Consider the following 19107-nt stretch of genomic DNA (forward strand, 5'->3'; position numbering starts at 1 on the left):
GCCCCGTTAATCCTCCGGGCCGGGTACACGTGTCCTTGTTCGTATCCATCATGAAGGGTCTTTTGAACCGTTCTTCGTCTGACCCTTCGCCCAGAACCAATCTGCCATGGGAAACCCTACCAGGGGCAAAATGCCCCCGACAGCATAGCTCCTAGGGTCATTAGGGCACTCAAACTCCTCCACCACCATAAGGTGACGGTTCTCGGAGGAGGCCTTGGTGTCCCACATTTTGGCCGTGATGCCCCAATAAATTTGTATCAAAGGCCAAAGTGGCCTTGCCCTAAAAATGACTTAATTCCAGGCCTGGAATACCTACTTCAGAAAAATGTTGTTCAACATTGATATTTATTGTTAAAATTGTTCAAAAGCTGTAAAAGAAGACAAGAGACTAAAGTTTATTGTTTTTACGGTCAGTGTCAGGCTGTCAGCTGTTGCATTTAAGCTAAAAACAGGAGTGTTCCCTCTCTGCTGACCAGAATTTATGTGCATTGTGTCTCTTGTATCAGGCACGATCATAGGTTTTGTTATTTAATGATATTTTTTTATTATTTATTTATAATTTTTGTTACTTTTCCTTTTTTATCAGGAAATAAGCACAATAAATATTTATGTTGAAAAAAATCGTGAGAGAATCGTGATCTCAATTATAAGCCAAAAAATTGTGATTCTCATTTTTTCCAGAATCGTGCAGCCCTACTTTACACACTCTCCCATGATGGTGAACTAAAACCCTTTGGCTTGAGTATGAAACAAGACATTAGATGACACAATTTTGGGGTTTGGGAGAGACAGACCAACATTTTTCAACATTTGAACATATTTTTCGATAAAATGATTAGTCGACTAATCGAAGAAATAATCGGCAGATTAGTCGACAAAGAAAATAATCGTTAGGTGCAACCCTGTTCATTATTTTGCTGCTCGTTTTTATCTGTTCTCATGTTCACTTTTCCTACTGGAATGATTAGACTAAGGATCACTACTAGTCTCCTAAGGGGGTGGGGCAGTGGAGAAACCCACGTAACACAGATACAGAGGGGAAAATCTGAAGTGAGCCATCTGGATTTATCATTGGTTTCTGTTCTCTCTCTCTCTCTCTCTCTCTTTCTCTCACTCTTTCTCTCTCTCTCTCTTTCTCTCACTCTTTCTCTCTCTCTCTCTCACACTCACTCACTCACTCACTCAAACACACAAACACACTTTGACAGAACCAGAGGGGTCCGTCCTTGTCTCTGTTCTCGACCTGTGTCTTGCGCTCTCATCAGCTGTAGTTTGTCAACAGAGTCCCTGACAGGTCTAGATGTTAGATATGTGGGGTGCATCTGCATTGCACTGGCGACGTTTGGCCTCAAATCTTGGGACAGTTAGAGTTCGAGCACCAATTTTGCAAGTGTAAAGCCAACACTGATTTGCGTATTATCTGGGGCCTTTGGTGGGGAGATCTAAAAACTGTTTGCAAGTAGAGATGTCATGATTACTTGATTTCACTATTAACCGCGGTTTTAAACGCCACGGTTAATCATTCGTAAAGATTCCTCAACACCGTCACTCTCCAAAGATTATGCTGGGACGCGGAACCATATACAGTAGGTCAGCGCAACTTGCACGGAACGAAAACAAAGTTACACAAGCGGTGTCTCCGAGTGATGAAGTATGGATGAAGAAGACTTATTCCTCCCAAAAAACGGATAAGTCAGCCGTGTGGGATCATTTTGACTATCACAAAAATGACCAAGGGGTCATTGTTGACGACGGCTTTCCAGTTTGTAAAACATGCCGCAAAAAAGTCGCAGCCAAAGGATCAAACGAGCAACATGATACAACACCTGCGGGACAACCACCCGGCTTTACATGTGCGAGTAAAGGTAAATGCACAATAACTGGGTTAAAATACGTCCATCTCAATTTATCTAATGTAACACTGAATTTAAAAATTATATGTTAGTGTGTCATTTGCAATTAATGGCGTAGTGGTATGATACGAGTTGGGCTTACAGTGCAACGTGCCAAGTTAAGGCACGTCTCAAAAACTTTTGATGGATAGTTTTGCAGTTTATGTGTGCACACAGCGTGAGGTTGTAATGGTTTTGGGTCCGTGTAGCTCTTTGGAGTAAGACGACGGGCAGAAACTCACGTCCACACGAGTGTGGGATTTCACAAATGCTCGTCGTTTATTTTTACATCAACTTAAAAACACTCCAACCTTACCAAGCCCGGTTGTACGGCTACTACAGTATATTTTCATACATGAACAAAATAGTCGCCACACGTACTTATAACCATCACTGTTGTGTTGAGAGATAAAAGAAAAAGCAGGAGCGCACGGAAATAAATGAAACTTAAAGATCTATAAGGAGTGTTCATGTGATTTTACACATTTATAGTGTGAAATTAATTAATGCATAATAATTGTAATAATCGTAATACCGTGATTATTTCTCTGACAATAACCATACCAAGAAAATCTATAATCGTGACATCCCTATTTGCAAGTGGCAAGTAGTGTTATCTAGGTATAACGCAACATGGTTCAAGATCTTCCTCGAAGCTGAGGATGACATCATTGAAGCTCTAAGGATGATTACAGATGATTTTGTCTTGTCCAAGGCAAGCCTGAGCCAGCCCTAACTATAAGCTTTATCAAAGAGGAAAGTCTTAAGTCTAGTCTTAAATGTGGAGACGGTGTCTGCCTCCCGGACTGTAACAGGAAGATGATTCCACAGGAGAGGAGCCTGATAGCTGAAGGCTCTGGCTCCTGTTCTACTTTTGGAGACTTTTGGAACCATGCGTGACCCAGCATTCTCAGAGTGCAACGTTCTGGCAGGATAATATGACACTATGAGCTCTCTAAGATATGGTGGAGCCTGACCATTTAGAGCTTTATAAGTGAGGAGAAGGATTTTAAATTAAATTCTGGATTTTACAGTGAGCCACTGCAGAGACACTAAAACAGGAGAAATATGATCTCTTTTCTTAGTTCCTGTCAGTACATGTACCGCCACATTCTGGATCAGCTGGAGAGTTTTTAGGGACTTAATATAGCAACTCGATTATAGGGAACTGCAGTAATCCAACCTAGAGGTAAAAAATGGGTGGACCATTTTTCTGCATCTTTTTGAGACAGGATAGGCCTAATTTTTGCAATATTACGCAGATGAAAGAACACAGAACTTGGAATTTGTTTTATAAGGGAATTGAAAGACTCATCCTCATCAAATATTACTCTGAGGTTTCTTCCGGTAGTGCTAGAGGCCAGAGCAATGCCATCCAGAGAAACTGTATCTTCAGATAGAGAGTTTCTGAGATATCTGGGGCCAAGAACAATAACTTCAGTTTTGTCTGAATTTAACATAAGAAAATTGGAGCTCATCCAGGTTTTTATGTCTTTATGGTTTACAGAGTGATTTCTAACAATGTTACTTAAGGGAAGCACATAAACTAAGCACAAGAAGTAAGGAAATTTGTATGTGGTAGATTATTTCTTTGTTGTAACAATGCCTCTTGCCATTCCGTTGGAAAGCCTGTTTATTTCCCCTTTAAATGGAGCCACATTTGTAAGGAACATGCATTTGTGGGATGAGAAGCAGAGCTGAGTATGTGGGTTGCGTCCGTGAAAAATTTCTCTGGCAATGCCTTGTTTTGTTTTGTTTTGTTTTTTTGCTGTTGACTTGTGTTTGGTGTTGTTTGGTTGATTGGATGATTGAAGTCTGAAGAAACAAGACATATTGGCAATTTAACAATTTATTCATGTAACAAATAGGAGCCTCAGTAGCATGTGTAAGAACCATACATAGTCACAACAGCCTGGCACCTCCTCCTCATGCTGGTCACCAGCCTGGTCACACACTGCTGTGGGATGGCATCCCATTCTTCAACTAGCATTTGTCGCAAGTCAGCCAGTGTGATTGTGTTGGTCACTTTGGCATGAACAGCAAGCTGATCCCACAAGTGTTCAACAGGGTTGTGGTCAGGACTGCTGGCAGGCCATTCCATCCTCTCCACTTCCAAATTCTGGAGGTAGTCTCTGATAAACCCCACTCTGTGGGGGCAAGTGTTGTTATCTTGGAGGATAGAGTTCGGTCCCATTCAGGCACCGGATTGTCAGCACCTGGGGGTACCAGAAGCTTAAAACAAGAATCAATAGCAACAACAACAAAAAAAACAACTGTTTGGCATTGGCAGAGAAGAATGCACAATGTATGTTCCTGACAAATGTGACACCATTTAAACGGGAAATAAACAGGCTTTCTAATGGTATAAGATTTATTGCCAAGAAGCATTTTTACAACAAAGAAATAATCTAGCAAACACAAATGTCCTTACTTTTTGTGCTTAGTTTATGAAGTGAACAGAATCTTGTGGAGCTCTGAAACAAACCTAAGTATGCAAAGATGACAAGTGAATTTCAGACTTCAGTCAAACGCTACTGCCAGACATGCTTTTAAGGGTGTTTTTGATGTTTTTTTCTCCTGCCTAGTGCCATGTCTTTGGTTTTTCCACGACCCAACACCAACACAGTCCACGGCAAGAAGGATAAGAGACTGATGGCGGAAGTGAATGCATCGCCGCTCAAGCATTTTGTCACAGCAAAGAAGAAGATCAACGGGATCTTTGAACAGTTGGGGGCCTACATTAAGGAGAGCGCTTCATTTCTGGATGGTAACCTCCCACCTGCTATTTGCCCTCTTGCCCTTTTCACACATGCACCCCTTTATTTATGTTTTTATTAATTAAAAAAATGGCATTTGTGCCTTATTTAGAGAAAGAGAGACAAGGAAGGTAGCAGCAAACAGCCCGGGCTAGACTTGAGCCTGGGGTCACTGTAGTAAGGACTCAACTTTAATTGTACGCGCCCTACCCAATTAGCTACCAGGGTGCCCCATGCACCCCTTTATGGTGATCTAGAGCCAGTTTAATTTGTTGGCCTCATACTGAATAAGCGAACACCAGAGAGAAAAGGTTGAGATACCCAGAATATAAATGTCAAATACAGAATAAGATAACCTTCATTTATATAGAAAACCTTCACCAAGGCCGCTGTTTAAAGCTAAACAAAGACCGTTAAGGTTGCTACAGTTACAACATGAAATAATATTTCGGCCTATATTTACATACACCTGGTGGCAGCGGTATTGTTCTAAAATGCATAAATAATGAAAAAAACTTAATACTAACCAAGCCATGAAATGCAGTTTGCTGTCAGTATATAGTTGTGTGACTTGTTTATGTCTTAAAGAGCTTCATCTCTGTCCTTGTCGCTGGCTCAGCAGCATGTCTGTCCATAATAAACAAAAAACATTTGACAAATCTTGGTATTTAACTTCCTGGATGTGACCGCAATGTGACAGAGCTGTATGCATCGAGAGATTTGTATGTCTTGAGTTTAGGGATGTAACGGTATGAAAATTTCATATCACAGTTATTGTGACCAAAATTATCGCGGTTATCATTATTATCGCAGTATTGTTAAAATGTGCTCAAAATGTTCAAAAAGTACTTACACACACACTGAAATCATTTAACCAAGTTTTATTTTAAACAAATAAAATAACAAGCACTGTTGGCAGAAACATTAAAATAATAACATCAAACATACAAATGTGCATTAAAGATGGCACCTTATGGCCATAAGAGGTAACTGCACTTTGTGCAAATTGTAGGTAAGAACCAAGAATACTTACATTCAGTGCTCAAGACTAGATCTAGTCTTACAGATTTCTGAAGAACTGGTAGAGAAAAGGACACTTTCACTGTTTCGTGTACCGTACGTAGAAATCAAATGTGTATATAAAAGCAACACTACCATATTAAACAAAGTAATGTGGCAGAAACATTAAAATAATACCATAGATAAATAAAATAAAAATAACTGTGCATTAAAGATGGCACCCTATGGCCATAAGAGGTAACTGCACAACCACATGTAAACAAATCCATAATGCAAAATATGTATACGAATACAAATATGTATACAAATCAAATGAACCACACTGATAGTCTGTTCTCTCCTTCATGAGAAAAAAGGTGGTGCTGACTTTGTTCACTTGAGATTAAAATGTAAAAATGTCAAAATATTTACTTTGTCTGGTTTAAGTAGTGATCTGCAAGGGGAAACAATGTGCCCGCTGGCACTGAATAATCTCTCGGGTGGCACGGTGGTTGCTGGGATGCACAAAAGCTTCCTGGCAACCCTGGCAAGGTGAGGCTGCTCTGATGCATGGCCCTTTCACCACACAAGTGGATACTCATCTGCTGGAATGGATGGCAGAGACAGGCAGATCTTGATCTCTTCTTTCACTCTGTCTTCTGTAGTGGTCAGAACCTGACCCTCTTCACCTCTCTGGTTCCTTGCGGAGGTAATCTTTCTCAACAATCCAGCCAGGCCTTTCCCCTCTGATGCTGCTCTGGGGGTGTTCATGGTGGAGGTGCTGCTGGTGCTTTGTGGTTCTTCCCTGACTTGTACAGGTGCCAGCTAGGGCTGCAGTCTCCTGGCCGACTAGTCAATTATTTGGTCGCTGTGCTCTCGTCCGTCCAAATTGTCATTAGTTGAATAATTGCTGTGTTACTTTCGTAAGGAGAAAAGTGCCACATCAACAGCTTACCAGGATTAATCTATTATTTCCTGCAGCGGGGGGACAGGCCAAGTTACCTGTGAAAATGGGGGTGTTTTCAAGACACCCCTGTTGTTGACAGAAAGTTGAACTCGCCCACCCTCACGGTCAGCGTCGCAGTGACACAGACCTCCTGTCTATTTCTGTAAGCTGAAACCATTTACCTCAGTGGAAACAAAGCTTGAATAAATAAACAATAAATTGTGAAGACAGTAAAGCCTCCAATAAAATAGCATTTTAAGTCGTGTGTGTGATTTATCCTTAAGGGATTTATACTTAGGGATTTATCCTGGCTTCATATGAGCAGAAGAAATCTCTGCTCGTCGCTAGGCTAATGTATACAATGTAAAATGTCAAAGGCTAGCGCTAATAACGTTAGCATGTTGTATTTGTTTGGAAAACATGTCTAGTATAAGACAGTTGTTTTGTCGGTGAATGTTGTGAGTTGTAATGGAGCCAAATTTTGTGCCGTTACCTTTGTTACATGTTGCTGTTGTCCCTGGTTTTATATGAGAAGAGGAAAAGATTGCTAGATGCTAAGCTAATTTATACAATGTAAAATGCCATAGACTTGTGCTAATGACGTTAGAATGTTGTATTGGTGGGGGAAATGTGTCCAGATAGTGTTTGTCAGTTCTGCGATTTATAGTGAAGCCAATTTGCATACTTGTGTTTGAAATTTTCTCTATTATACTTGTGTTTCAAATTGTCTCTATTAAGCCATATTTAATGTGTGTTTTGAATCAACTATATAAATAAAGTTTGATTTGAACTAAACTTTACAGCACCTAACACAGTCCTCCACTACCTACTAGTGTTTTGGAGGTGTAACTGCAGAGTGACACAGACACACCACCACAGAAGTAAAAATAACGTGCAGATTTTTTTAATTCCCATGACTAATCGATTAGTTGAAGATTATGTGCGACTTTAGTCGACCAAGATTTTCTTTGGTTGACTACAGCCCTACACATTACTACACGTAAAATTTGAGCGGTGCATGTTCTTAACTCTACATTCACTGGTGCGAGTAATTTAGGGCAGAAAATGTTGTGCAGGGTTGCTTTCTCTCATGCATTGACCATGAGACTTGCACAATTAATATTTACACACTACACATCCATTTTTCTCACACAGTTAAAAACAAATGTATGCACATTGCTAGATCTGGTGGTGGACATGCTGAGAAAGAATACACTGGCAGTTAAAAACACTTGGATGAATGTCATTTTGAAAGTTGCATGCACTGGTGCATGAACACAGGACAAAGTATTTTGAGCCCTGCTGTTGGGAGTGGTCAGAGGTGCAACAGACTTGAAACGTTTGGCTAGGTGAAAAGGCAGCTTTTCAGTCCGGTATTGTAACGCTTTAAAGTTTTTGACCACTGGTGGCTCTATAGAGCAATGATTTCAGAGGGAGTCCCTATTTTCTTTGTATCTTTACAAAGATGCACAGTCATTCAATATTCTTAATGGTGGTTTTACCTTATTTTCTAGAGCCTGTGTTTTATTATTTGTTTTTCAGCCTGTTGCTTTATTTTTCTATGGAAGCACTCTAGTCCCATTCAGTTTGGTACACTTTTTTTCCATTTCCACTGTGAAAAGTTGTGGATGGTACCAATGGAACCATTTCTTATGTCCCTAGTTTTGGTCACTCCTCTGTTGGGGTACCTAGCACACAGATCTGGTACTGAAAGGTGGAGCTGAGAACACTGCACTCAGTTAATTGGTTAATAGCACATGGTCAGTCTTGCTCAGGGCCGAGTTGTGGCTGGTTTTGAGGCTTATGTATGTTTATACCATGGAGAGTTTTACATATTTTAGTAAACTGTAACTAAACAACAAAGCCTTGGTCAGACTGCAGTATGTGCAGAACTAAGCTGCAAGGGTTTTCACCCTGACCAAGCCCTGGCAGCACATCACCCCCACCCTCAAACACCTACACTGGCTTCCAGTCAAGTTCCGCTTCACCTACAAACGCCTCCTCCTTGCCTATAAAGCTCGCCATGACCTTGCCCCACGGTACCTCTCGGACCTCCTCACTGATTACACCCCCTTACGGAACCTGCGGTCTGTTGACTTCTCAACGTCCCTCACACCAGTAGGCGAACATTTGGGGATAGAGCCTTCAGTGTGGCAGCCCCAGCCCTCTGGAACTCTCTCCCCTTGGAGATTCGCCAGGCGCCAACACTGGACATTTTTAAATCTGCACTGAAGACACCTGTTCACCCTGGCTTTTGGTTGCTAGATTGTTATTTTTGTTGTAAAGCATCCTTGGGTCTCTTGAAAGGTGCTATATAAGCCCAAGTTATTATTATCATTATTATTATTATTATCATTATTATTATTATTATTATTAAAAAATGAAAGGATGTTTTCCTGCCTCCCGCAGCAGCTGTAGTCTGAGAAAAATAATTCACTTGGCCCACTGCTGACAACTTTTAAGGTGGACCGTTTACTTGTAATGTCACTCAATCCATGAGTTAACAATGTGAATCCATCAGCACACCTTAAATTTCACTGTGACAACTTTGACCATTCCATTAGTTTTTATATGACATACACCTTTAGTGAAAGCATTGTGTGGGTTACAGCAACACCTAACCCCTAAGCTTGCTTAAGAAGGACTACATGCACAAACCTGCTATTTTTAAATATCGCATCAAGAGAGACTCTCACTACAGCCTGTTCTATTTTGTTCTGAAAATGCCGGCATGCTAAATGCTCTGTGGACGATAAATGAGGGGCAGACTTCCCTCTGTGTCACTGGTAATGAGGAAATACAGTCAGTGCAATGACAAGCAGTGAGTGACAACAACTGCGCCAAATTTAAGAGTACTGATTGCGGTGGAAATGCTAGGCTCTACCATGTCTGAAGGGTTACATTTGGTTCCAAAGGTACCATACTGAAAGTGTTTGGTGGAAGCAGGACTTTTGTCAACACTTACACTTAATTCAGTTGATGGAGGTAACATGAACAAGAAACCTATCTATGCCCTCACAAAGGCAGGGAGACAGAAGAGTGATAGCTCACTAACATACACATAAACAATGCCGCTTTCAAATGGCTTCAAAACAACTTTAACACTGTGGTTGGGCCTCAAGGATACATTAAATGTGGCATGTTTATCTGACATGAATGGCATTAAACACACCCCTGGTAATCACAATAGTACTGCATGTAGCATCATATTTGACATCAGTCTATAAACATGCCAAATCTGATGTAGGTTGGTATAATACAGCTAGACTACAGAGGCTATTGATGGAAACTCCACATATAACCAGAGATGTTGCCCTTGCTTTGATGATCTCCACATTTAGATACTTACAAAAATGAAGAGCTGGACCCAGTCACCACAGAGGAACAGGTCCAGGAGGTCCAGGGTTGTCTCGCCAAGGTGGCAGGGATTGGAGAAGTGCTCGCCCGCAGGCATATGAAGGTGGTCTTCTTCGGGAGGTATGAATATCTGTTCATTAGCATCTCTGTCTCATTTTAGGAGTTTTTTATTTAAAATATTTATTTATCAAATTCACTTGTTTTAATACAGCTACTCCTTGTTTCTTAATTGTTTATTACAGTTTTTTCTGATTGCTTTGGTGCTACCTCTGAATCTGGGGATGTCAGTTATGGTTCATTTAAAAAAATCCTCAAAATGTTCTAACACTCCCTAAACAACAAAAGTGGGAAAAAAAACAATAAACAAAATGAGGCTAGATCTCACCATCTTTGTGGGTCTGGCCAGAAGACTTTGTCCACATCACATGCAATATTGTCTTAAAACAGCACATATAGAAAAGCAGTTGCCAAATAGTGTAGCAATGTAATGTAACGGTTTACAGTTTAGCAAAATTGTGTTATAAAATGGCAAGACATTAGCAATTCAGTTTAGCACACTTGGTAAATACATTGGTGACAAGTGTTACTGGTTAAGATAGTGCTTTAGGAATCTGTTAGTGTGTAAGCATTCAGAAAAAACTGTACACTAGCTTAAACATCAACTAAGTGAAGCTGTGGAAAGACTGTAGGCAATGCTGACAGGCGTGGTTTATGTTTTGCAGGACTAGTAATGGGAAGAGCTCAGTGATCAACGCCATGCTGTGTGACAAGGTGCTGCCTTCTGGAATAGGACACACCACCAACTGCTTCCTGAGAGTGGAGGGCACAGATGGCAATGAGGCCTTCCTCCTCACTGAAGGCTCTGAGGAGAGGAAGAACATAAAGGTCAGCAGTGCTCAGACTACTCTGCACAACTCCAGTCTGTAAAAGTGAAATGTTGGTCTTCTCTGTGTACGCAGGCCTTGATGTAGCACGTGATGCACAGTTATGCACATACATTTTTAGCTGAGCATGTAATTCTCAGCTCTCCACTGGTGCACATACAGCTTCCAAGTCACACAATGACCGTAAGTAGACTTGCAACTGACACCTTTCACGCTCTCTTTTGCTGCACATCACAACACTGATAGAAGGGTTGGGTGATCAAGACAGAAATTCCCATCTCGGTATTCCCATCTCGGAGTTGTGCTGACTGCCGATATATATATCTCAGTATTTTTTACGAAATGGGCTACATAATTTCAGTTGCAAGTTAAAGCCACATTTGAGATGTCACAAGCACTTAAAACAGACTGTGATCAAAATAAAAGCCAAAGACAGGTTTTTTAATTTCTGTTTGAAAATATACAGCTGCATAATATGGAAATGAAAAATTATACAAAATAAATTGTAGGGCTGTACATTAACACTTTTGCACATTGCACTGAAGCAAAAGGGAATTAAAGGTTTGCAGTACAGGCCACAAAACTATAGTATGACAATAAAAGCATCAAGTAGGCCTAAATCCATTGTAGTTTGGAACAAATAAAAATCCTTGTGGGGGGAGGGGGCTATATTCAGGCTATTCGTCTCATTTTCCACATCGCGTCACCAAAGAGTCAGAGGGAGGGAAAGAGTGAGAGACACTTTGTCCGCATTATATCCGTCTTTTATATGAAACGTCTGTGATGTTGCTGCATTTTTTGAACAGCCTGGATGCAGGCAACAGATCTCCATATAGAGGCAACCTGTCTCCATGTCACAAAATAGACCACAACTACCAAGAAGAACGGCAATGTGCTATGATCCACCTCACACACAAACTAGCGGTACAACACTGGATTGCACATGTGCTGCTATGCAGTAATTTCATTCATCTCACAGACTGATTTAGCGTAACACGATGACGCACTGTAGACTAATGAACAGATTAAACAGAGGAGCAGCACAGTGTCTTGCCAATAATTAATAAAACAAAATGAAATTTAAAAATTATGATTAATAATTATTATAATAAATTGGTCTCATGTAGTACACTTATTTTCATTAATGTGTTGTTCACATATTTTGCATATATTTTCATAGAAGATAATGGCGGTTTTATCAATAACTTGCATATGTGACCCAGTGACTCACATTTAATATCAATATATATCACAACACAGGACACACCTCTTCATATGAGATTTTAATACTTCTTCTAGTTCATCGTTCTATTTTTCATTAAAAATTCATGTTTTTTTCTGTTAACTTCCAATGTCACAATTTGTTTCATTCATATTCACAAACAGCATTATAAGCTGTTGTAATCATGAGAAATTGGTAATTGATGTGTAGAGGTCAATATTCAAGCTGGATCAACACCCATTTGGTGTTGATGTTGTGTGTGTTTTCAGACAGTGAACCAGCTGGCCCATGCTCTCCACCAGGACGAGGACTTGGATGCTGGCAGCTTGGTCTGTGTCATGTGGCCTAAAGCCAAGTGTGCTCTGCTCAGGGACGACCTGGTGTTGGTGGACAGGTCAGTTATTTGATCAACAAATTTATTACCATCACCTGTTTGTACATAAGCTTTTTTGGTGAATGGTGAATGTCAAACAAATGACTCTTACTATGTTAGTTTATGTATGCTATCATTACATGCCTTTTTTGGGCTTATGCTATAGTGGTGGAATAAAAATGGCAAACCTACAAAATGCAAGTATATTTTTGACAATTAATCACAAGTTAAAATTGATAGTAGTAGCAATATGGACATGGATGTCTTTACATGTTAACGTAAGGAATTCATTACATTAAAAGTTGTTCACCTCTTTAGAAATACATCATAATACATACAATGTGGACACATCACTATACTTGGCATGCATAGAGACACAGACCTCTATGTATAGACCCTTTTACTCGTAGTAAACAGTATGACCTTGTATTGGTGGGTGGGGCTTAGCTGGAGGCAAAACAATTCTCCACAGACATTAGCTAGCGCTAGCTAGCGAGGAATGTTGGCTTTTTTTAGACAATGGAGGAAGATGATGCAAGTGATGCATTCAGAAACAGTCATTCTGAATGCTGGAGCGAACTCTGGCACAAACTGGACCCGTAAATTCAGAGCGCTGTCTGAATGTACCATTAAGTTGCGTCGAGCGGAGTGAATGTGTGATTAAATTAACCGTTTGTCAGTGTATATAGAAATATAATGCTCTGTTCCTTTGACCAGCAGGGCTCTCATTTTAGTGTAGAGCATCAGACTGAATTTGTGAACGCACCATGTCAGGTCACTCACTCTACGGGACCACGAGTGTTACTTGAAAAATTAAACACTGGCCGACCCGTATGCTCTCACTCAGTGGACAGATGATTTGACAGGATTGCTGAAGGTGGGATGGCCGTCTTTGTGGTTGATGACTATGCCAGTCTTACAAAGGAGGACGACATTTGAACGGTTTCCTCCATTTTGTTATGGAGACATCCAATATTCCTCTTAATACCTCCCTAATTTCTGATGAGGTGGACATGATAACCCTTAATACACTTAACTTTATTCATCCCTACAACAGTAAATACTTTTTTCCTAACCTGATATAAAGTGTGCGCTGCACATGTAAACATTTTAGATGATCGCCTCCGTCCAGTCCTTTCATCTTATCACATTTAACCATAGTTCTTTTCGTCCTTAGTAATGGGCAGTGGCGGCTGGTATGTGATAAAATTTAAGTTTTGTGCCATGACTCTTTCTATTCTGCCTCCCAGTAACACAACAAGATGAAGTTTTAAGAGTCCTATGTAGCCTACTGCCCTGTGGTGGCGAGTCGTGCTTTGCCTTGGGCAAATAAAATGACGTCATTGTGACATCGGCCCTAAAAGGGTCTATGCCTATGTAAGACTTCAATTGGCTTATCCTACTTTCTGTTTTCCCCTCCAGCCCAGGTATTGATGTTACCACAGAACTGGACAGCTGGATCGACAAGTTCTGCCTGGATGCTGATGTATTTGTTTTGGTGGCAAACTCTGAGTCTACACTGATGCAGACGGTGAGACATGACAGTGTGTGTCCACCTATATGGAGCCAGTATGTTTAAAAAGAGCAAAAGGTCTCTAAAGAATCTCTAGTTTGAGACAGAAGCTGTCAGTCAGCTCTAGGTGGGGTCATGATTTTCCAAATCCACCATTTCATTTGACTGTCAACTTAAAGGTCACGATTTAATTTAGTTTTCAATCTGCACTTTTTTCTTTTTTTTTCAGCACTGACAGCTATGCCATTGATAGACTATTGAGTCTCGATTTGTAACAAGAACTTCTTCACCAGTCAACTGGGAATAAAGAGAAGGGTTATTAGGTGGCAGGACAGATCTTTATAGCAACAGCAGGAGTTTCTTCACCTGCAAAAAGCCACCACAACCTTGCTTGACATTTCTTCACTAGCATAGCTTACAAACTGTAGTTTTTCGGTCTTGACACATTTGTTGTTCACATACCAGAGATAACAAAACATTGTCACATCGCTAAATTTGGTGAAGTAGGAGGATTTTCTGGTGGGCAAATCATTGCATCCTCTTCATATATACATTTTACGCAGAATCCCACCATTTTAATTCATGCAGTGTGTCTCAAATCACATATTTCTGGACTAAACACTTAAAATTTTGAGCGCACAATTGCGCTAAGTGCGTTCATGCTGCATAGTACGGGAAAATGCAGTGTACTACTGGTGCACTCCAAGCGGTCCAAAAGTTGAGTGTAGAATGATGGACACTTCTCACTGTCAATGGTTGCCATCTTTGTGACAAAGCAAACTTCTCAACTTTTGACATGGCCACTGGGGACAACAAGGAACCTGTTAATTATACATGTTTTTTGCACAAAGTACCAATACTGTTGCCAGATAGATGCTGTCAGAAATGTTTGTTGGGTCTGTAATGATTTGGTTCCGTGAACAATAATGTGAGTGCTTGCTAGCTAACCTGCTCCCAGCTACGGCAGCACATTTTAATCAGTATTGATGTTGTGGTGTAACTCTGGTTTATGTATGGGTGGAGATAGCGGTCAAATGTTAGGGATAATGCTCCACTGTCTGTTTGCAATTTGCCATTTAAAAAGGAGACGAAGAAGAAGAATAGCTGGTTTACCAAAAAAGTGTACTAACAGAAGTATGCGATTTGAGACACACTCATGGTTGTGTGATTTTTCAAAACGGTTGTAAATAATGTCTTCCTGCAGGAGAAGTCCTTCTTTCACAAAGTCAATGAGCGGCTCTCCAGTCCCAATATTTTCATCCTCAACAACCGCTGGGACGCATCAGCCTCAGAACCTGAATACATGGAAGAGGTTGGTCAGCTCCACTTTGGAAAAAAACATTTACATCTGTGAACATACACGAAACTGGGTCCTCCCCCAGAAAATTTTGGATGTGGTAGATGTGATTTCCTGCATTCTGTTGGGTTTAGGAGTAGCATTCTGGAGATGGGCAATACTAGGGATGCACTGAAATGAAAATTTGTGGCTGAAGCCGAATAATATTAAACGCTTGGCCGAGTACCGAATACCGAATACCGAATAGTGTTGTTTAGTTTTTCATTAGTTTTTGCAGATGAACCCCCTCCAGATTAGTGTTGTCACAGTACCAAAATTGGGACCCACTGTACGATACCAATGAAAATATCATGGTTCTGAGTAGTATCACGATACCACAGCGAAAATGAGGCAGATGTGCCTTTTGTCATTTATAAAAAAGATAAATCACTTTTCTATAATACATCAATGATATTTCAATGGAATAAATTACTTATTGACTTATTCATACTTCAAAAACAGCATCAATCAGTGATTAACATAGGGGGGATCAAAATAAATAAAGAAAATAAGAATCAACCAGCCACCCTCCTCCCCTGACAAGTCCCTTCATAAGTAAAGAACAGTCCCTAAAGTGCGGTGAGGTTTGTGGGCCGTGAACGGCTCGTTTCTCCTCTGACACGTCACATACCTGTGTTCAGCTGGCTCGGCTGTTCAGGTACTTCTGGGCAGTCCACATGCCAAGAAGAGGATATTATTGGAGCCGACTTCCCGTCGTCGGTAAGTCGATGGCCGCCGTATTTGACAGGAATGCATTACTGTCTGTGTCTGTGACCCCCGTTCAACCCACAATCGATGGGATTCGCCTTTTGTTTGTGCTGCTGGTTGAAATCTGTAGGCTGCTCGCACAGCATGCTTAATGATTTAAGCCTATTTTGCTCGCTCAAAACTATTTTTAGTCGCAAATGCGAGTGCTGTGATGGACGATCGCCACACTGCCGACATTTTACTCAGCCCGTCACGGCACGCTGTTTGATTGCGTTATCAAAACCGCTGCTATTATTCGGCCTTGCTTTTAACTTATTCCACCGAATACCGAATGCGTGTTTTTTTGCAATATTCAGCCGAATATATTCGGTTACTGAATATTCGGTGCATCCCTAGGCAATACCTACATATATTCAAAGCCACCCTGACTTGCAGGGCCTTCACAAGTGAACCTGCAGCTCAGAGTGACTGAACTAGTTAAAACCAGAAACCAGGACTTGCCTGTGTGGCATATAGCCTATTACTTTATAGACACAAGACCCATTTTGGATTTAAAACAAAATTCATGGTTGAATATATTTTGATTAACATCTAACTAAAATATTATTTTGGGAATAATAATATGTTTTGTGTATTATTGTAGTCTAAAGAGCATTTCATGATATATTTTTAGACTATGCAAATCTAATAGTGCCTAGACCTAGGCCATTTCATTTCATTTTTTAACATTTACAAAGCTCTCCAAATGCTTTTTGACAAAGCTGTGGAAATTAATCACAAAGTCACTTTTATGCTATAGATATTTTTTCTCAGCCAGTTATATTCTCTTCTCACCTGCAAAACGACCTTGCATGATCATCCTTGCTGGCCTCTGGTCCACTGTCTCCTCCCTGACCCTGCTCTTTCTATTGTAGCAATGAAGATTAAAAAAAATATGTGGAAAGCTAAATTTTGAAATAGAATTAGGAATAGTAGTAGTGAAATTGCTTTGAAAATGACCTCAAAGTCACTTTTATGCTATAGATATTTTCTCTCAGCCAGTTATAATCTCTCCTCACCTGTGAAGACCCTGCATGATCATCCTTGCTGGCCTCTGGTCCACTGTCTTCTCCCTGACCCTGCTCTTTCTGTTGTGGCAATAAAGATTAAAAAGATATGTACAAAGCAATAGTGAGCACAAGTTCTGCACAGAAATTAAGGGTGAGTGGGTTTATTCCTAGCATGAAAGTAGCTAGCAAGCGATTTAACATAGGTAACAAAAACATTAGTATTCTTGTTAACTAGCTTAACTTGATACAGTCAGGTCCATAATTATTTGGACAATGATACAGTTGTTGTCATTTTGGCTCTGGACACCACCACAATGGGTTTTAAATGAAACAATGAATACCTGCTTAAAGTGCAGACTCTCAGCTTTCATTTAAGGCTTTTTTTCAAAAATGTAGTATGAACCGTGTAGGAATTACAACCATTTCTTCACACAGTCGCCCAACTTTAAGGGCTCATAAGTATTTTGACAAACTAACATAATCATCAATTAAACAGTCAGTTTTAATACTTGGTTGCAAATCCTTTACAGTCAATGACTGCCTGAAGTGTTGGACACATAGGCATCATCAGATGCTGGGTTTCTTCCCTGGTGATGCTCTGCCAGCCCTTTACTGCAGCCGTCTGCGCTTCCTGCTTGTGTTTTGGGTGTTTTGCCCTCAATTTTGGCTTCAGCAAGAGAAACGCATGCTCAGTTGGATTCAGGTCAGATGATATGACTTGGCCATTGCAGAACATTCCACTTCTTTGTCTTAAAAATGTCTTTGGTTGCTTTTGCAATATGCTTCAGGTCAATGTCCAACTGCACTGTGAAGCATCGTCCAATGAGTTTTGAAGCATTTAGTTGAATCTGAGCAGATAATGGTGCCCCAAACACTTCAGCTTTCATCCTGCTGCTCTTGTAAGCAAGACAAGACTTCACTAGAATAAATACAGAGGGTTTATCACAAGATGCAAACCATTGGTTAGCCTTAAAAATGGAAGGCCAGATTAGAGTTTGTCAGAAACCATCTAAAAAGCCTGTACAGTTGTGGAACAGCATACTATGGACAGATAAAACAAAGATCAACTACCAGAATGATGGGAAGACAAGAGAAGGAAGAAGGGAAGGAACTGCTCATGATCCAAAGCACACCACCTCATCAGTGAAGCATGGTGGAGGTACTGTTATGTCATGGCCATGTATGACTGCCAGTGGAACTGGTTCTCTTGTATTTATTGATGATGTGACTGCTGACAAGAGCAGCAGGATGAAAGCTGAAGTGTTTGGGGCACCATTACCTGCTCAGATTCAACCAAATGCTTCAAAACTCATTGGACGATGCTTCACAGTGCAGTTGGACATTGACCTGAAGCATATTGCAAAAGCAACCAAAGACATTTTTAAGACAAAGAAGTGGAATGTTGTGCAATGGCCAAGTCATATCATCTGACCTGAATCCAATTGAGCATGCGTTTCTCTTGCTGAAGCCAAAACTGAGGGCAAAACACCCAAAACACAAGCAGGAAGTGCAGACGGCTGCAGTAAAGGGCTGGCAGAGCATCACCAGGGAAGAAACCCAGCATCTGATGATGCCTATGTGTCCAACACTTCAGGCAGTCATTGACTGTAAAGGATTTGCAACCAAGTATTAAAACTGACTGTTTAATTGATGATTATGTTAGTTTGTCCAAATACTTATGAGCCCTTAAAGTTGGGGGACTGTGTGAAGAAATGGTTGTAATTCCTACACGGTTCATACTACATTTTTGAAAAAAGCCTTAAATGAAAGCTGAGAGTCTGCACTTTAAGCAGGTATTCATTGTTTCATTTAAAACCCATTGTGGTGGTGTACACAGCCAAAATGATGACAACTGTATCATTGTCCAAATAATTATGGACCTGACTGTATATTGGCATCTATGTGCACCTTGGGAAAAAAGTTAGCGTCAAGCCCTGAACCAGCCAGCAAGAAGCAAAAAACCTTCACCGAGGTGATGTTAGTTTGACGTTGGATATCCAACAGATATTCGCATATTCATTTTGGATTCAACAGTGATTTTCACCTCCCTCTCATAGACAGAAAACAATGAG

The 19107-nt window shown here is 40.5% G+C and overlaps 1 protein-coding gene across 1 annotated transcript in view; it reads left to right on the forward strand.

Moving 5' to 3' along the window:
* The window catches only part of mfn2 (mitofusin 2), a 68293-nt gene that overhangs the window by 5617 nt on the left and 43569 nt on the right, over positions 1-19107 (forward strand). The window contains exons 2-7 of the mRNA XM_033629004.2: positions 4478-4659; positions 9935-10070; positions 10673-10835; positions 12326-12450; positions 13852-13960; positions 15147-15254. Of these exons, the coding sequence (XP_033484895.1) occupies positions 4482-4659; positions 9935-10070; positions 10673-10835; positions 12326-12450; positions 13852-13960; positions 15147-15254 (819 nt within the window). The 5' untranslated portion in view covers positions 4478-4481. The remainder of the gene's footprint in view (positions 1-4477; positions 4660-9934; positions 10071-10672; positions 10836-12325; positions 12451-13851; positions 13961-15146; positions 15255-19107) is intronic.

The sequence above is a fragment of the Epinephelus lanceolatus genome, chromosome 8 (assembly GCF_041903045.1).
Source record: "Epinephelus lanceolatus isolate andai-2023 chromosome 8, ASM4190304v1, whole genome shotgun sequence".
Lineage (NCBI taxonomy): Eukaryota > Metazoa > Chordata > Actinopteri > Perciformes > Serranidae > Epinephelus > Epinephelus lanceolatus.